This window comes from Nilaparvata lugens, chromosome 6 (assembly GCF_014356525.2).
Source record: "Nilaparvata lugens isolate BPH chromosome 6, ASM1435652v1, whole genome shotgun sequence".
In the NCBI taxonomy this organism is placed as follows: Eukaryota; Metazoa; Arthropoda; class Insecta; order Hemiptera; family Delphacidae; genus Nilaparvata; species Nilaparvata lugens.
In genome coordinates, this window is record NC_052509.1 from 35,403,948 (window position 1) to 35,422,262 (window position 18,315).

The window sequence follows — 18,315 nt, forward strand, 5'->3', positions numbered from 1 at the left end:
CAAATTATACCAATGCTCCATTCTTCTGGCATTTTTCTTCTAACCATATTTCATTGATTAGAGCATGCATCCTCTGTACAAACATGTCCCCTCCTTTTTTTAACAAGTTCTGCCGTTATTAGATCTAACCCAGGGGCCTCATTGTTTGCAAGATCTTTGATAGCCTCTTTCACCTCATCAAGCATTGGTCTACCCACTTCCTCTTGTACCGTTCTCACATCATCATAAGCAGGTTCAGCTTCTTGTTGACCATGGTTCAAGACTTTCATCAAAGTGTTCTCTCCATCTCCTCTTTATTCCTTGTTCATCTCCCAATTGCCTTGCAGTACACTGCCCTGGGTTGAAACCCTTTCTTATCTTCTCTCATTTTTTTTGTAAAACTTTCTCATCTCTCCTCTGCCATAATGCTCTTCTATACTTTCCAACTGCTGCTTCTCTAGAGCCAACAACTTCCCTTGCAGCTCCAATCACACTTTCCTTCAGAATACTCAATTTTCCCTCTACTCCATCAGTGTTCCATGCATCCTCTTTCTGTTCCTCAAGCATTCCTCATATCTGTGTGACACCGCCTCTTCTTTTAGTTTTGACACATCAAAACGAGCTTGCGTTTTTGCTCTCTTGTTGTTTGTCACTGCAATATGCTGTCTACAACCAATCCTGACCATATAGTGGTCTGAGTTTATATCAGCCCCTCTACAGCTTTCCACATTTGTTATATCAGTACAGTGTCTTTTATCGATCAAAATATGATCTATTTGATTCAATGTGACCCTGTCCGGTGAACACCAGGTAGCTTTTTTGATGTTTTTTCACTGTTTCTGGGTGCTACTTATAATCATATTCTTTCTTACGGCAAGATCTATCACTCGCCTTCCGTTATCATAACTTCCACTGTATAAGCTCTCTTTCCCTATCACATTCTGAAATCTCTCTTCTCTACCTATTTTTGCGTTCAGGTCTCCCAGGAGGATTTTCACATCATGATGCGCTATTTCGTCAACTACTTCCTCCAACTTCTCATAGAATCTCTCCTTCTCCTCTTCATCCGCATCCTCTGTTGGAGCATATACGCATACTAATGTGATGTTGAAGAATTGAGATCTTAATCTTAGAGTGCTGATTCACTCATTCACTGGTTTGAAACCGATTACTGCTTCTTTCCTTTTCCTATTGACCAGAAATCCAGTACCAGCCATTCCTCTTCCATCATTACTACCACTAAAGAACACGGTCCAGTCTCCACTCTCCAAAATTCCGTTCCCTGGCCATCTCATCTCCTGAATTGCAGCGATTTCAACCCTGTAAAGTTCCAACTGTCGTTTCAATGCATGTAGTGCTCCTGGTCTTTCAAGTGTTCTAACGTTCCAAGTTGCTTAAATCAAATCCATATCCTTTTTCCTTTTGGTGCATTTTCCTTTTCTTTTGTTTCTCTTTTTATTCGATCCAATCCGAGGCTGTGTTGTGTTATTCTCAATGTGTGATTTTTTTCCAGGGAGGGGTTGTTGGCCCCTAGCCAAACCCCCAACCTGGAGGACTAGGTAATTTTTTCGGGATTTCTTCCTTAGCCTTTGACAAACCAATGCCGAACTACAAGGCAGCAGTCAATTTCCTGTTAGGGTTTTCTTCCCTTAGCCTTTGAAGTTCCATTGAACTCCATCTGCAAGGCAGCAGTTCAAAGAACTTGCATACCAAATTTCATCCAAATCGGACACCTCATCCAAATCACCTTTCTGTATGAGATACAACGAGCCACGGCAAGAAAAGTGAAAACTGAATGTTTTTTTCAAAATACATTTAAAAAGTAGAAACAATTATGGTCAAGTTTTAGTTATGAGAAGATATTATAGTTGGTTGAGTGATTATTATAGGTGAAAAGGAACAAATTCAACAAATCAGTTGCATAATTTGGGTTAAACTATTTATTATTCGAAATAATTATACATTTGAATAGAAACGTTATAATAGATCTAACACAACATAGGCTACGCATCTATAAAGATTAATTGATAAACTATCAGACTATTCCAACATCAATGAATAATCAAAATAATAAATTATCTGTAATCTCTACATAAGGAGTTGTGTATTATTATTATACAGTATTTAGCAGTTAAAGTACATTATTTAAACTTCATTTAAATTCCAATAGCTTCTAACACTTTTTTCAACTAAATATAGCAGCTACCTACTCAGAATTGAACTGCAAATTTGCGAGAAAATCAACTTATAAACAATATTGATAAAATAGAAGCCTGTAATAGAAAGTGACAACCTAAAATAAGCATTTCCTACTACATGATATCTCTATGGCATCAATGAAAAAATTACAATGATGTTATATACAACAATATAACAACTAGAACGTACAGATGGTATTTTATATACCATATTCAGAATTGTTGTCAGAGATGTTGTAATGATGATGTCATGAGCATAAAATTCACATGTTATTTTGAAGAAAACTGAATTAGTACAGAAATAATGCATAAATAATATTTGTAACAATTGAGATGAAATCCCACCTATTAATTCAGAATTAATTTGTATACTGTATTGAATTTTTTGTCATAGTCATTCAATCTCAGCTGCTTTCCATGCATTAAATCAAGCCGGTAAACAGCTGTTTGCAGAACAAATAAACATATGATTCTCATTACAGCATATTCTACTGTAATGAAACCATATGATTTCTTTACAGTCGAGTATGTTTCCTAGTTCCGAAATAGGAACAGCAAAACTGCTACAAAAAACCACCTTCAGCGCTCCAGGTGGTAGTTTTTTCAACTTCCACAAAACAACGCCTCGACTATAATCATCATTCTCGCCTGCAAAAGGCCCCTTCCCGTTCTTGTGACATAAGATATCCTACTATAATCAGGCACAGTGAGCTTATTCACAGTATCAGTAAGCACTTGCATATTATAAAGACTATGTTCATTGAAAGGTAATCTTTTTGCAATGAGTTTTATCCAAAATTGGTATTTTTCCAATGAGTTATGTAATACTACATTTTCTCGATTAAAATTGAATCTTCAATTCGATATTCAAAATATTAATAAAATTTGATAGCAAATATCGGTGTAATCGATATGCGGACTTAACTTTTCACCGGAAATTGATCAGCTACTCAAATGTTGAACAACTCACTTTGACGAAGTTCTATTTCTGAATTACCGTAACAGATAATTCTAAACAACATAAAGGTTGAATAAATTTAAAATGACTTTAAAAATAAAGTTTTATTGAAAACAATAGATATAATGTTTGTAAACTTGTATTCTTTATTAGTTGGCAATATGATGACTTGTCTTGCTTTGAAGCTCTAGGCATTTACTTCAGGTAATTTGCTCAGGCGTTTGTATCAAAATTGTTAAAGGCTGGCTAATGTTAGGAGTGTTTTTGTCTGCTGTTGAAAGTTTTTGTAAATAATTGAAATTTAAGATGTTTTATTTGCGACCTAAATGTTTTTATAAAGTTTATTGATGTCATTGAAAATATGTGAAATGTAGATTTCAATTTTTCTTTTCATTTTGTGTTAAAATTTTCGTTTAATGTTGAAAGCCTTTAGCCTGCCTTGAAACCTGTAAACTAATGATAAGTACAATTAATTTATAAGTTGTGTATTTTGATCTTGATTTGAAACAATAATTTCTGAGTTTTTGTGAAAGCTTTTGAATCTATTTTGATGAAAGTATCAAACATATTTGTAACCTCAATCATGTTCAATCTATGTTCAATCCATGTATGATTATTTGTTCTGGTGTAAACTGAAATTTTTAAATCATTTTGAAAATTATAATTTAATTTGCTCTGAACTGGATTTCTTATTCATAGGCATTAGATCCATTCATGATTTATCAAGATATTAGCATATTTGGAACTGATAACTTTCCTTAGGTAATGGGTGAAAGCTATCAAACCAATTGGATAAATTTGGTAGCACGGCAGTTATTACTTTTTTTATCAATCAAAAGTCTATTGATTTGATAAAAATAATGGATTGGTCCCCAGAATATCAAAAGTTAGGCGCCAAAAAAATAAAATAAATATTGCCGTTTAGTTGGAATGAAGAGAAACTGATAACTTTTGAAAATATGAAATAACCTTCTCAATATACGACAATAACCTTCTCAATATATGACAATAACTTTTTCAAAGCAGCTCCATTCTCTAGAACATTTCTGGGTGAATTTGCTCTACAATTTACATTGAGTTAACAGGAGCATTACTGAATTCATAAACTAAAAATTAAGTTTGTTTTTTACAAGCTTCAACAGTATTGCTTTAGGCACTTGGAATCAGTGGAATAATATTATTTGATTAATATAATCAACAATATGAATATTTTATGAACATTAAAATATTGGAGAATTGCATAAACAACTATACGTTGCATACATATAAAAACCGATTGTTCCATTGAAGTTGCATTCCAATTTGTATATTTTAAATTTTGAAATTCAATGGATAATCATTGGAATCTACATTAATAGTTGCTCGATCGATATTAAAAACATCTTTATCACCTATATTTTTCCTAAATATACTTACTGATTTAGCTAGAATCATATCAATCAATCATTATTGAATATTAATACACTTTATTACAGTTAACTTACAATGAATATTGTACGTTATAACTTACAATGAATATTGTACGTTAGATAACATAATACACCAACTTATATATTAATAATAATCATCTGAGCGCTTAACTATACATTAATTACGATAAATACAAATTACGTTACAGTGAATAAATCGAATATTTATATTAAAAAATATATAAATACTGTATTAGCAAACACTATTTCTATGAAAAGCTAAATATAATTTGATTTTTGCATCAATATTATTAAAAAAATTAAAATGTTTCTTAAAAATAAAGCAATAAGTCAAGGCACCTATTATTAGTTCATTTGGCAGTATTAAGTTCCCACTGAATAGCAATTGATAGTTTAGCATTTGCTTAGCAATTAAACACCCCTTTATTAGAAGTCCAATAGAAACGAAGACTTTTATATCCATGGATATCTTGAAGAATAAATATCAAAAAGGTTGCTCATTTACCAAACCAACTACATGGCGTAATTAACTTCATGGCTTGAAGGTCTCCAAGAGAACCAAATATAATAATAGTATTACATTCTCACTGAATCGCTGAAATTGAAACTGCAAGAGATTCATTACGTAATTCGATTGACATTAGATCATCATTCAGGCACATCAATCATCAAAAGCACTTGAAAAAGTTTGTGTCGAAGAGTAGCACACAAATGCAATAGCACATCTGATGGAACACTAATTTAAGCAAAGTTTTATATTTATGCATGCCTTATTGTGCAACTTATGTATTTGTTGAACCACTCTCGTTGTTATTGTTTATAACAAGTGGGAAAACTTGAAAAAGGTTATGAATAAAAAATGAAAAGTTCATATTGAAATTTTCCTGACACTAAAAATTACTTTTCTAAAATGTTTATAGGACACATATTGTTAGCAATAAACAGTGATTAATATTTTTATTAAGCTAATTAGATAATTATAGCATTTGTTGCATATATTGTCTCAAGTACTGTCGGAAACATTTTATTGCTTGCTCTTGAAGGAAGACAATTGATCAACGAGTTTTGACAATAAATGACAAATAATTTGTTGGTTACTCATTTCACCTGGAAGAAACTAATTGACTCAGTAATCCAATACAAATACCTCTTAGGTACTTATTATGCTCAGCTAGAAATATTTAATCTAATAAAAAAACACCATTTATTCATTTCAATAAATTTATAATATATTCACGCTTAGAAAGTACAATAGCGATGATTGAAAATAAATAGTCGTCCTAAACATTAGCACAGTTAGAGTAGATTAATATTCTTGGAACATAAGAATATTTCGAATAATTTAAATCAAATCGGAAAAAATATGCCAGTCACAATTGAATTTGGAGGGATTGAAAATGAATGGTTGTGTATGATTGAATGATAATGAATTTAATAATTAATAATGAATACTCGCGCATTGAAAAAATCCAAAAATTAATTCGATGGCACTTCTTATTCAGTAACGAAAAACAAAATACTATTCATTGTGCAGAATAGTGTATGTACATTTTAGCAATAATCAGTAGTGTAGCCATGATTTTGAAATGAGGGCGGTTGACTAAAAAATTTAGTCCCCCTATAGACTTTACCTAATGTAATTTGATGATGTGGAGATGGGGGGTGGGGTAAATTTACATACACTTGTGTACAATGAATAGTATTTTGTTTTTCGTTACTGAATAAGAAGTGCCATTAACATTATAAGTTACAAGCCACATAAGTGCTACTTTAGATTTGCACCTATTTCTGAAAAAATTATCATAGATTCTTTATTTTTATTGAAACGTATTTTTTGCTAGAGAGAGAGAGAGAGAGAGAGAGGCGGAGAAGATTGGGTTGATGGTAAATGAAAGTAGAACGAGGTCTATGAGAATATCAATGAGTCAAACAAGAAGAGTTCGACGAAATCTCAGAATTGGTCATAACATATTTCAAGGTGTAAGGAACATCAGCTACTTGGGGGTTGAACTGAATAACGAAAACAAGATGAGTTACAGCATAAAGCAAAGAGAATTGGCTGGAAATAGAGCATACTTTATTAACATGAAACTTTTGAAGAACAGGCTCATATGTAGAAACACTAAATTTGAAATATATGAAAGCCTAATTAGACCTGTTGTAACGTACGGCTGTGAATCTTTGACGTTAACAAAAGAAAACAAAGCCCATCTAGACGTTTTTGAAAGGAAAATTCTAAGAAAGATTTATGGTCCAGTTGAAGAAGGAGAGGAGTGGAGGAGAAGAACCAATTCAGAGCTCGAGGCATTGATAAAAGGCCGAAATATTGTAAAATTTATAAAGGCGTAGCGTCTTAGGTGGTTTGGACATATCTGTAGAATGAATGAGAACGGAATGCCCAAGATAATAATCAAAGAGAGGCTACATTCAAGAAGAAAGAGAGGAAGACCGAGAATAAGGTGGGAAGATGAAGTGAGAGACGATCTCCAAAAAATGGGATATAGAAGATGGAGAAAATTAACAGAGGACCGAGAAGCGTGGAGAGCTGTAGTGGAGGCGGCCAAAGCTCATATTGGGCTGTAGTGCTATAAAAAAATATTTTTATTGAAATTTATCTTGAATATTTGGGTCTCTTTTTCGGGCTCATGGGGAGGAAGGTTGTTACCTGGAGACCCCCCCCCCTTTGCTACGCCGCTGGCAATAATGTACGCAACTGACTTTGAGAGCAGTTTCAATTAAAAAAAATAAATCCATATTCTTAATATTCTAGTTTTAGATAATTGTTATTTACATGACTCTCAACATACACATAGCAATATATATTTACAACATTATAAGTTACAAGCCACATAAGTGTTATTAATAAGCGCTAATAACCTACTTTAGCTTTACTAGATTCGCACCAATTACTAAAAAAATATCATTGATTATTAATTTTTATTGATCAAAATTGACCTTGTGCAACTATACAAAATTGACAATTGACTCAAACAGTTTGAACTTGGCAATTTGTATGCAACTAGTCCCGAAACTGTTCAATAGTTCGGACAAATTGAAAAATGACACTTTGGCTTGAATTAGTAAACAGATGTATTAAAAAATAATTACATAGAAACGACATGCCAATCAAAATAAGTTGTGGCTGTTGAACACTAATATTCAATTATAAAAAATTGTGCAATATTAATTAATTATTCAATAAGATTATTCAAGTATCTGTACTTGAAAGAAATATTGGAACTTGAATTTGGTTTGTGCAACAGCTGAAATTTAGCTTAAATATTAGTTTCTTCCAAGTTTTCTACTCGAATGAGATAAAATCTTCCCTATTCGAATTAAAGTAGAAATAAATTAAACATAAGATATCGATATTAAAAAACCTACTATATATTAGTTTGTATTGTAAAACAAATCGCACAAATACAATAAAATTACAAAAAATTTAATCATTGATACCACTCTTATCGATCGATAATCATTAAATCAATGTAAACAACTAAAGCTGCGTTTACACCAAAGTTATTAACAAAATGTTAATATCTTAGTCCTTGAAGATTCTATTAGATTGAACGGAACTTGACAAACACATATGTTCATCAGCATGTGTGTATGATAAGGTATGATCCATCTAATAGAATCTATGAGGATTATGAACATTTTGTTAATAACTTTGGTGTAAACGCAGCTTAAGATATCTCTGAATCTAAATCGGAAGAAACTTAGCGGATTAGACACTTCTCATATTTTGAATAATAACTAATTCGAATAGGAAGATAAGTTGAATAGTAACTTATCTTCAAGAAGTAGATGATATTGGAATAGCGTATTTCAGTAACATAAAAACAAAATGAGGGTTTTCAGTAACGAATTACTTAAAAATCATATTTTAAATTATGAATAAAGAGTAATTGTTATATTAAGAGTAATTGTTTAATAATATTATAACTCGAATTCAAATGTGGCAGCGTGAGATTGTTATTCCTTACCTTCAAGGAGTAAGAAGAGTTAAAATAGCGTTTTCAACTGAATAAAATCAAAATAGGGTTAGTTATTGATTACGGTGGAAGTTCACCGCTTCATTTTGTCAAGAATAGGAAGAACCATGTCGAAAGTCGGTCGTTTTCCGGGATCCTCGTTCATGCAAATACGTATCAGCTTGGCCAGATGAGACGAGATTCCGGGTGGAATTGTAATACGCAATCCTTCCAGTGCCACCTGAATAGAAAAAAACAGCCAACATAAATTGAAGAGTGGAGGATCTCGGTCTAATTGATTAATAGTAGTTTATGTAACGGTTTTATAATGAGTCTCTAAAGCACGAGTGTCTTATATATCTTACGACTGCTTTATCGATAGAATAAAACCGTTGCATGCACTATTTGTCTACGACTTCTACTATACAGTGTGTTTCATAGAAATAATCTATTCAAAATAATTTACACGTGTTTTGCGAGTATTGCTTGGATGTTATTGAAGGAGGAGATGTGGTTAATTATGAAGTAGCTACTATTTTTAGAGATGAGAGCTAGCTACATTTAATTTGGATTTTAGTTTAATAATAAAATATTCATTTGAATAAATGCAATTTCTTATTAATTTCCATCTGTATATAAGTAGACTAACTGAAGCATTTTTGTGAGGACCTGAGGATGGACGAATTCTGGGAAGGTCAAAGTTATCATTTCTTGTAACCTGGATGTTATTTCAGGTATAGGCTAGTTCCTGTTTCTCATTAGGAAATAATTAAACATTATATATTTATTCAGAAAGAAAATTTTAAATCAAGTATTCAATTCAATTTATTCAAAACTTTATACATTACATAGTAAGTAAAAACAAAGTAAATGCGATACATTAGATTGTAACATTAATATGAACAACAAGTAAAAAGTAAATGAATAACTCCATGCTTGGACGATAAGTCCGTGTGCATGAAGAAGTCTTCTGACAATCGATAAGAAAAATAATAAATTAAACTTTATTGATACTAGATACTATAAAAAATCTAGTTACTAAAAATACTAATAAAATAATGAAATTGTAAATTATAAGCAAAAATAATAGTTTAACTAAGTGACTTGATCTAGAAAAAAAATTAATTAATTTGCGGCATTTGAGGCATCATACAATCAAAATAGAAATGAAAAGAACGGTACCTGTGGTTGAAGGAGAAGAAAAAAACAAAACGAATAGGTAAGAAACGGACTATCAGGAGCAATATCACTAGACATAAGGAGACAGCAACAGAGCCTCTGCAGCCACCGAGCCAATACTGAGAAGCCACCTGCAAGCTGGATAATAGATGCGGCCTTTTTCTTGGAAGGAGAATTTTGCGTCAGCCATGTTTATTCTCGCGGTCAGATCTTCATCAATCTGAAAGAAGTGAAAATATATTCACTTTTAGAATAATTAAATTGAAAAATAATGATAATATAATATAATATAACAGTGATCAAATCATCTATGCTCTATGTCAGTGAGACACTAAACCTTAACAGGAAAGCCGATTTAGAAATTTTGACGGAGGAATGGAAAATAATCAGAAAAATTCTCGGTCCAAGATTAACTGAAGAAGGTTATAGATTGGAAAATAATAGTTTATACAACAGTTTTATAATGCTGGTCTTTAAAGCACGAGTTGGATGTAGAGTTAAGACACAAGTGAGCGAGCGTAGCGAGAATCCGTCATATATAAAACTGTTGTATACACTATTTTATCTACGACCACTCAAAAAACAATATCAAATTGCTGACTTGTTACGTTAAAAATCAACCAACTAGCCTATATGGTAGGAAGATTTAAATAACAATAGGTGAAAAGCTACTCGGAGAGAGTGAACAGTGAACTTGAAATACTGAAAAGAAGAGAAGCTGATAACTTGATGAATTTAAAACATGATGTACTGAAAAATTAATAAACTGAGAAAACTTGACAAAATGATAGACTAACTGAAAAATTGTAAAAGTAAAATCTTGATTAACTAAAATCCCGACAAATTGAAAAACTTGAAGGAATGAAAACTTGACTCAATGAATACTTGACATACTGATAGCTTGATAAACTGAAATATTGAAGAATTGAAAGTTTAGATTGAGAAAAGTCAAACTGAATACTTGATTTAGTGAAAACTTGACAAATTTAAACCGGCTGCCAGCATCAGAAACTATGTTTCAATGTTGATGCCATTAGCATTGAAAACCGTGTTATAATGTTCAAATCGTTGCATAATGTTCACATTATAGCATAGTTTTAAAAATCCATTGCGAAAAGACCCCTGCTATATAAGATTGATTGTGATGTTGTAATGTTTATATTATAACATTATCGTACATAAAAAATGAAGTAGTTGAGCAACATTCAAATATTGTAATGTACATGAGGAAAATACGTCTTTTTCTTTGATCAATATCATGAGTCTTCCCAATCATAGAATTACAAAAATGATAGTAAAATAATGTAGCTTCGCTTGTCAATGGAGGGAGATGGATTAAACACGTTAAAAAGATCTAGTTTTGACAAAAATTACTGATAATGAAATTACCAATCGGAATAGTTTTAGAGCAAAAATAAATGAATGGAAAATTATTCCAGAGGTGAAAGCTCCAAGCGTTGGAACAATAAGGGGTGAAGAAAGAAAAGATGCTTTTTCTCAAAAAATGAAAAGCTGGTGGGAAAACAAGAAAAATACAAAGTCTAATCAACGATCATGAATCATACTCTGCGTCTTCCACTTCAGTATAGTAGCCTAATAATAATAATAATATGAATAAAATATAAAAAAAACTTTCAAAATATAATAATTTTTTTAATATTTTTAAGAATTGATTAACATTAATGAGTATTTTGATTTATTTATATAGGTTTGTATGTTTTTAAATCAAAGCTACGTTTTATAATAATGTCACTCCAGTCATATCATGGAAACTGACGTCAACACCTTTTCTATTGCTGTTTTATAAGGGTGACCAAAAATAACGGGAACTTTTAAAAACGCCATAAATCAAAAGTGGGAGACAAAAATTATTTTATTCAAACCAATGTGAAGTTCAATACTTGCCATTTAAGAATTATTATAACATCTATCACTTTTTGACAATTACTTCATTTAGATGGCTTCCTCCTGAACGAATACATTGTTCAAATCTGTGTTGACGATTCCTAATTGATAGCTGCAAAATTTCAGCTGGGATATTGTTGATTTCATTCTGAATTGCCTGTTATAAATCAACCACAGCTATTGGTCAAGTTGTGAAAAAGTTTGATTTGAGATAGCTCCAAAATCGCAGGTGGACGGATTCATGGCACCAGGAAACGCAACCTAATTGTGAGATTACACGGTTACCAAATTATACTCACTCGCACAGTGGCCATTAACTGCCGAGCAGTTTGGATTTGGCTCACAATTTGATCAATAATTTTGAATTAATTGAAATTTAAAACAGAATTTAAAATGGAATCCGCAATATCCCAGATGAGATGTTGCAGCGATCAATGAGGAATCGTCAACACAGATTTGAACAATGTATTCGTTCGGAGGAAGCCATCTAAATGAAGTAATTGTCAAAAAGTGATAGATGTTATTATTAAAATGGCAAGTCTTGAGCTTCACATTAGTTTGAATAAAATCATTTTTGTCCTTCCCACTTTTGTTTTTATGACGTTTTTAAAAGTTCCCGTTATTCTGGATCACCCGTTATAATACATACGTGTGTGTATGAGTGCGGAGTTAATTATTATATAGCATCATATATATTTTTTATCAGTTTCTATATTCTTTAAGCTATTTTTATAATTTAGTTGTAGAATTAGTAGTTTTACTTCCTCATTTACTCCAATATTTTTACCTTGTTTACAAGTATATCAATGTTTTATCAATTAAATTCTTATATTCTATCCGAAACACAAGTGGAGCATTTCTGTTTTATCTATGTTGAAGTTTGATCTCCTTTTATTTATTTACAATTTTTTAATCATAATATTCGAACTAACAACTCACAAACAAACCTTAAGGTTCATGTGAGTGTAGTTTCAATAATTGTAAACTTATACTTATTGTATTATATATAAAATGTACATTGTATGCTTGCATTTTGTTGGAAACAAATAAATTCAATCCACATTCATTTTCCATAAATTGTATTTTTGTCCTTAAATTTCATTCAATTCAGAACTGTGTTCATGCATTTGTATTTGCTTGGAATTCCAGCCACAAATCCTTGAGAATCACAAAAAACACAGCCAATAGACCGACCCCCACTCTCTTAGTTTATAGTTAATTTCTTTTCAATCAGTTAGCTTTTAGAAGCGGTAGCGAACGGACGTGTTTTATAGAGTTCATGCTATTATTTCCAATAATAGGTTAACGAACTGCTGATCCAGTAAAATCGGGATTCCGAAATAGTGCACATTGGTGTGTGTGTGTGTGTGTGTGTGTGTGTGTGTGTGGTGTGTGTGTGTGTGTGTGTGTGTGTGTGTACGTGTTCGCGCGTGCCGCAGTTACTATGTGCGTTGCCCGGTTCGGAAAACACCATTTAGGAAAGTGCTGAACAATCATTCTATTGTTTCGTCACTAGTCAGCTATGTCAGCTGATGTTAATAGATATGAGATTCTTATCCCGATAACTGATGAAAATGGATTGGTCGAAACTGTTGTAGTAAAGACTGACCTACTTAAAACGACCCATGAAATATTTCTATTAGAAGCGTGGAAAGATGTAATAGATAAAAATTCAAATAATCTGAAAAAGATAATTTTTAACTGAAAAATCAATTGGAACAATTACAGGCTGGAAATCTGGTCTTAGAAACTAAATCAAATAGTAAAGAGAAAAATGTTGAGAATGATCGCAGTGAAGTGTCAACCAAGCCAGCAACAGAGGCGGCGGCAGCAGCAGCATCACGAGGATACGAAACAGATGAAGAGGAGCTGAGAGGAGGAACTGAATGGACACTTCAGAAGAACAGAAGACCAAAGAAGAGGAAAGCAAGTGAATCACCACCAAAAAACTGATGGCAAATCTACAAACAAAGTAGGAGACAATCAATCTTCAATTCGAGGTGTCAACAAGAACCCGAAGCCCCCTCATATTGAGTAATGTTGATAACTACAACGAAATCAAGGAGATTTTGCAAAAAGCCAATTTGTAGTATAGAGCTACAACAATGAACAACAAATAACTAAAAATAAATGTTGAAATCGATCAAGATTACAGAGACTACACTAACAACACTAACTAGACTACAGAGATCACAAGATTACACTAAGCTAATGAATACTAAGAAGTTAGATTAGCCCACGTATGAAAATAAACAAGCAAGGTATATCAGAGTCATGGTAAGATATCTCCATCCTTCTTGTGATCCAGAAGAAATATGATCTCAGGGATCAGGGTTAAAAATTAATGTAGTTGAAAAGATAAAAAAGAATTAAGTAGACTGTAAAAATAATGTAATCCGACTTCCTCTATTCTGCTTACGTTTTAGAATTCAGAAGACGTTAAAAAATATACGACTTACAGTGCATATGCTACATGCGAGTAGAAATTGAAGCCCTCCGAACCAATCATATTATACCTCATATTATATTGGGGTTGTCTAGTTGCCAAAGAACTACAAAAAAGAAGGAATAATCTGAATAAGAATAAAATCCAAAATTATCAAACTAAAGTAAACACAAATAAGAAATTTCTAAAAACGTGTCATATGCTCATGTCACAAAAACTAATACCTGTGATGATCAGACCCAAAGAACCAGACCGAATAGTATGGATGGTTCAAACATTACTTCAATGTTGAAAGAGATAATGATCAAGTTGGATAGTTTCTTAAAAAGGCTTGATATTTTAGAAACTGCTTCACCTGTACTAAACAAACCTCAAACTAGTAGATGGAGTCGAGAGAATTGAAAATAGTAACTTGGAATGCTAACGGCATTAGGAATAGAAAACTTTAAGATATATGCTTAGTGTCTGAAACTCATTCAACAACTGATTATTTTTTGAAAATAAAAGGCTATAGAATACATCAAACTATTCATCCACACAACAAAGCTCATGGGGGTAGTGCAATAATAATCAAAGACAACATAAATCATAACAAAGAATGCAACTTACAGTTACCGGAAACTCAAATCACAGTGATAGGAATTGAAACACTCGCACAAAATCTTAAGGTTGGAGCAATCTACTGTCCACCTAGATACATTAAAAAAATGCATTACAAGACAATATTAGAGCATATGGGTGACATATTCATTTTAGGTGGAGTTAAATGCTAAGCATGTAGATTGGGGTTCACGGTCATCACCCACAAAAGGAAAAGAATTAAGAGATTCTATAAATGAATCAGGATGCACTTATCATTCTTCGATGAGTCCAACTTATTTATTGGCCTACAGACACAAATAAAATTCCAGATCTCTTTGACTTTTTCATATTAAAGAGAGTATTTAGTAATTTTATCCACATTAAAGAGAATTTCAACTTAAGCTCAGATTACTCCGCTGACAATTAGTGCACACAATTAGTGAAATATTAATTCAAAGACAATCTAAACCTACACTCGTCAATAATACTACAAGAGTAGTTTTATTACTATTGGAGTAGTTTTAAAATCTATTTAGACAATTTAATAGACCTTAATGTTCAATTGAGGACCAAACAACATTTGGAAGAAGAAGCTGAAAAGTACATCACTCTAATTCAAAAAGCAGCATAGCATAATACAAGCAGGAGTAAACTATCAAGAGAAATAAAAGATAATCTAGTGATATAGAAAAGAATATCAAGAAGGTTATAGCAGCATTCACGGGACCCAGCAGATAAGAGAATTCTCAACAATTGAGAAGAGGGATCAAAAACTGGAAAGAAACTTTCAACACCTATCTACAAAACTTGACTGCCGATGAGGAGACAGACTATGCACTCTGGAAGACTACGAAAAAATTTAAAATGACATCACAGATACCACCATTGAAAGACTAATGGATCATGGGTCCGAAAGGACAGCGAAAAAGTGGAGGAATTCTATGAATATTTAGCTAGAACCTTCCAGCCCAATTAAATTGCAAACGGAGAGATTATTGAGACCATGGAGAATACAGACGAATCTGATATTCAGCCTGTCAGTGTAAATGAAGTATCGAGAGATATTTACCAATTTCAGTACAAGAAAAACACCTGGTTTTGATCTTATCACTGGATATGTTATGAAGATACTACCGAGAAAAGCTATTACGCTGCTCACTTATTTATTCAATGCAGCATTCAGATTGAAACATGTCCCTGATACATGAAAAGTGGCTGAGATGATAATGTTACAAAACCCCGGAAAATCATCTCATGAACACAAATCTTACAGACCAATATCATTGCTCTCTGTTATTTCAAAGCTGTTTGAAAAACTTTTTCTCAAACGACTACTAACAATAATAGAAGAAAGATACCTTACACCAACAGATCAGTTTGGATTCAGAAAGAAACACTCTACAATATTGAACAAGTTTACAGAATAACAAATATAATAGAAAAGTCATTGGAAGAGAAAAATATTTGTTCTGCTATTTTTCTTGATGTAGCCCAGGCCTTCGAAAAAGTTTGGAATGAGGGACTATTGAAAAAGCTCAACGCATTTCAATCTCAACCAAAAAAATATGTGGCACTTTTCTTTTCTTTCTTTTATTTGCTTTCTTCCTACATTGCAAATAGAACATTAGAGTTAAGCAGAATGATGAATATTCAAACCTGAGAGAAATTAGGGCAAGAGTAACTCAAGGAAGCGTTCTCGGGCACATATTATTCATGTTTTACAATTGAGATATTCCTCAATGTGTTGGCATTACTGTTGCTACATTTGCTGACGACACTGCGCTTATGACTTCAGGTGCCACTACAGAAGAAACATCCAACACTCTTCAATTAGCTGCGAATCAACAATGCCATTGGACAATAAAATGGAAAATAAAGCTAAATGAATCAAAATCATTGATCATAAACTTTACCAACAAAAAAGTGACAAAAACAATCAACATCAATCTGAATGACCATAGAATTCCCTGTGAAAATACAGCAAAATATCTTGGAATTACATTATTGATTTTGAAATTTTATTGAAAAAAGATGAAATTATATGGTTTTGAAGGCAAGGTTTTCAAGTGGTTCGTATCATACTTTGATGAGAGATATCAGCGGGTGGAAATACAGTCTCACTCTTTTGTGTATCAGTCGGAATGGTTACAGGTGAGGAGTGGGGTCCCTCAGGGATCAGTCTTTGGTCTTTTGCTTTTCCTTCTATATATTAATGACTTGCCACCATACCTTGAGCCAGCACACTGTGTTTTATACGCTGATGATGTAAGTATTTTATTGAAAAGTAACAGTCAGCATGATATGGAATCTGAAAGTAGAAGAGCTCTTCAGAAACTAGAAGAATGGCTGGCCTCAAATATGTTGGTACTAAATTACAATAAGACTATGCAGATTCCATTCAGGACGGCTCGGGAAGCAGTATTGGATACGAGAGATGGAAACATAGGTTCAGCAAACGAGGCAAAGGTACTTGGAGTAGTGCTGGACTCTGAACTCTCCTGGCGACCTCATTTAGACCAGCTAAAAAGCAAACTAAACTCGGCAGTATTTGTTCTTAGAACCGTGATGAAATTGCTGGATGCAGGAACGCTTAGAAGTGTTTATTTTGCTGTGTTCCATTCTCTTCTTTCATACGGTGTTATATTTTGGGGCAGTTAGAGTGATGGTGGGTGAATCTATTAGAGCAAGTTGTAGAGGTTATTTCAAAGAGTTAAAGATTCTCCCACTACCAGGTGGGAGAATCTTTAACTCTTTGAATATATATATATATATATATATATATATATATATATTATATATATATATATATATATATATATAAATTATGTAAACTTAAACAATTGATGTGCTGGCTACTATTTTTGTCAATACCGCTTAGTGTCGCTCTCAGCGCGCTCATTTTAGTTAGTCTACTCCAGCCACTTGATGTGTTAACATGTATTTAAATTTCTTTTTAAATACTGAGTTTTAATGAACGTGAACGTGTTTGGCGCCCGAACAGGGACCCTGAAGAGTTTTTCGTGAAAATTTCGTGAAAATTGTGCTGTTCATTTAACCGCCAGTTTATATTGATCAATTATCAATCACAAGTGATCGCGGAAAATTCGAAAGTCGGGGTCGCAACTGATATGAACCATCATCGAGACAGTCAAGTGGAAGAGTGACTCATCAACACCAACAACCACCATCCTGGGGAAGAAAGGCAAGAAGGATAGCAGACCAGACCATAAACTTCTTATCGATTACCGGCCAAGGTTAAGATCGTACCTGGCTCTGGCTGCAGCTGTATCCAACTCCACAGTTCAAGGTAACACGTCTTCTACATCTACAATCAGTGACAGTAATAGTGAAGATACAGTGAAAGCACAATGGGTAACCCCCTTATTTCAAGACCAATTGCGAAACATCACCTACACATAATACCTGAATATACAGGAAACCCAATAGAACTACTTAGCTTTCTCGAAGTTGTCGAAAAATTGAAAAATGACTATTGTAATAATCGTATCGCGGAAGCAGCAGACAATCATTGGATTCTCCTTCACTATTGTAAAAACAAATTACATGGACCTGCTAAAGATGTTATCCTCAACAGTACAGTAGATGACCTCTCAAATTTGATTGATGTTTTGAAAAACAACTTTGCCGATAATAGGACAGTAGA

General features: G+C 32.8%; 1 protein-coding gene across 2 annotated transcripts in view; it reads right to left on the minus strand.

The window, feature by feature from the left end:
- Positions 1 to 1,904: 1,904 nt before the first annotated feature.
- LOC111056781 (integrin-linked protein kinase) overlaps positions 1,905 to 18,315 on the minus strand; it is a 138,203-nt gene continuing 121,792 nt past the window's right edge. For both annotated transcript variants that reach the window (XM_039430703.1, XM_039430704.1), the window contains exon 8: positions 1,905 to 9,938. In XM_039430703.1, the coding sequence (XP_039286637.1) occupies positions 9,789 to 9,938 (150 nt within the window). In that variant the 3' untranslated portion in view covers positions 1,905 to 9,788. The remainder of the gene's footprint in view (positions 9,939 to 18,315) is intronic.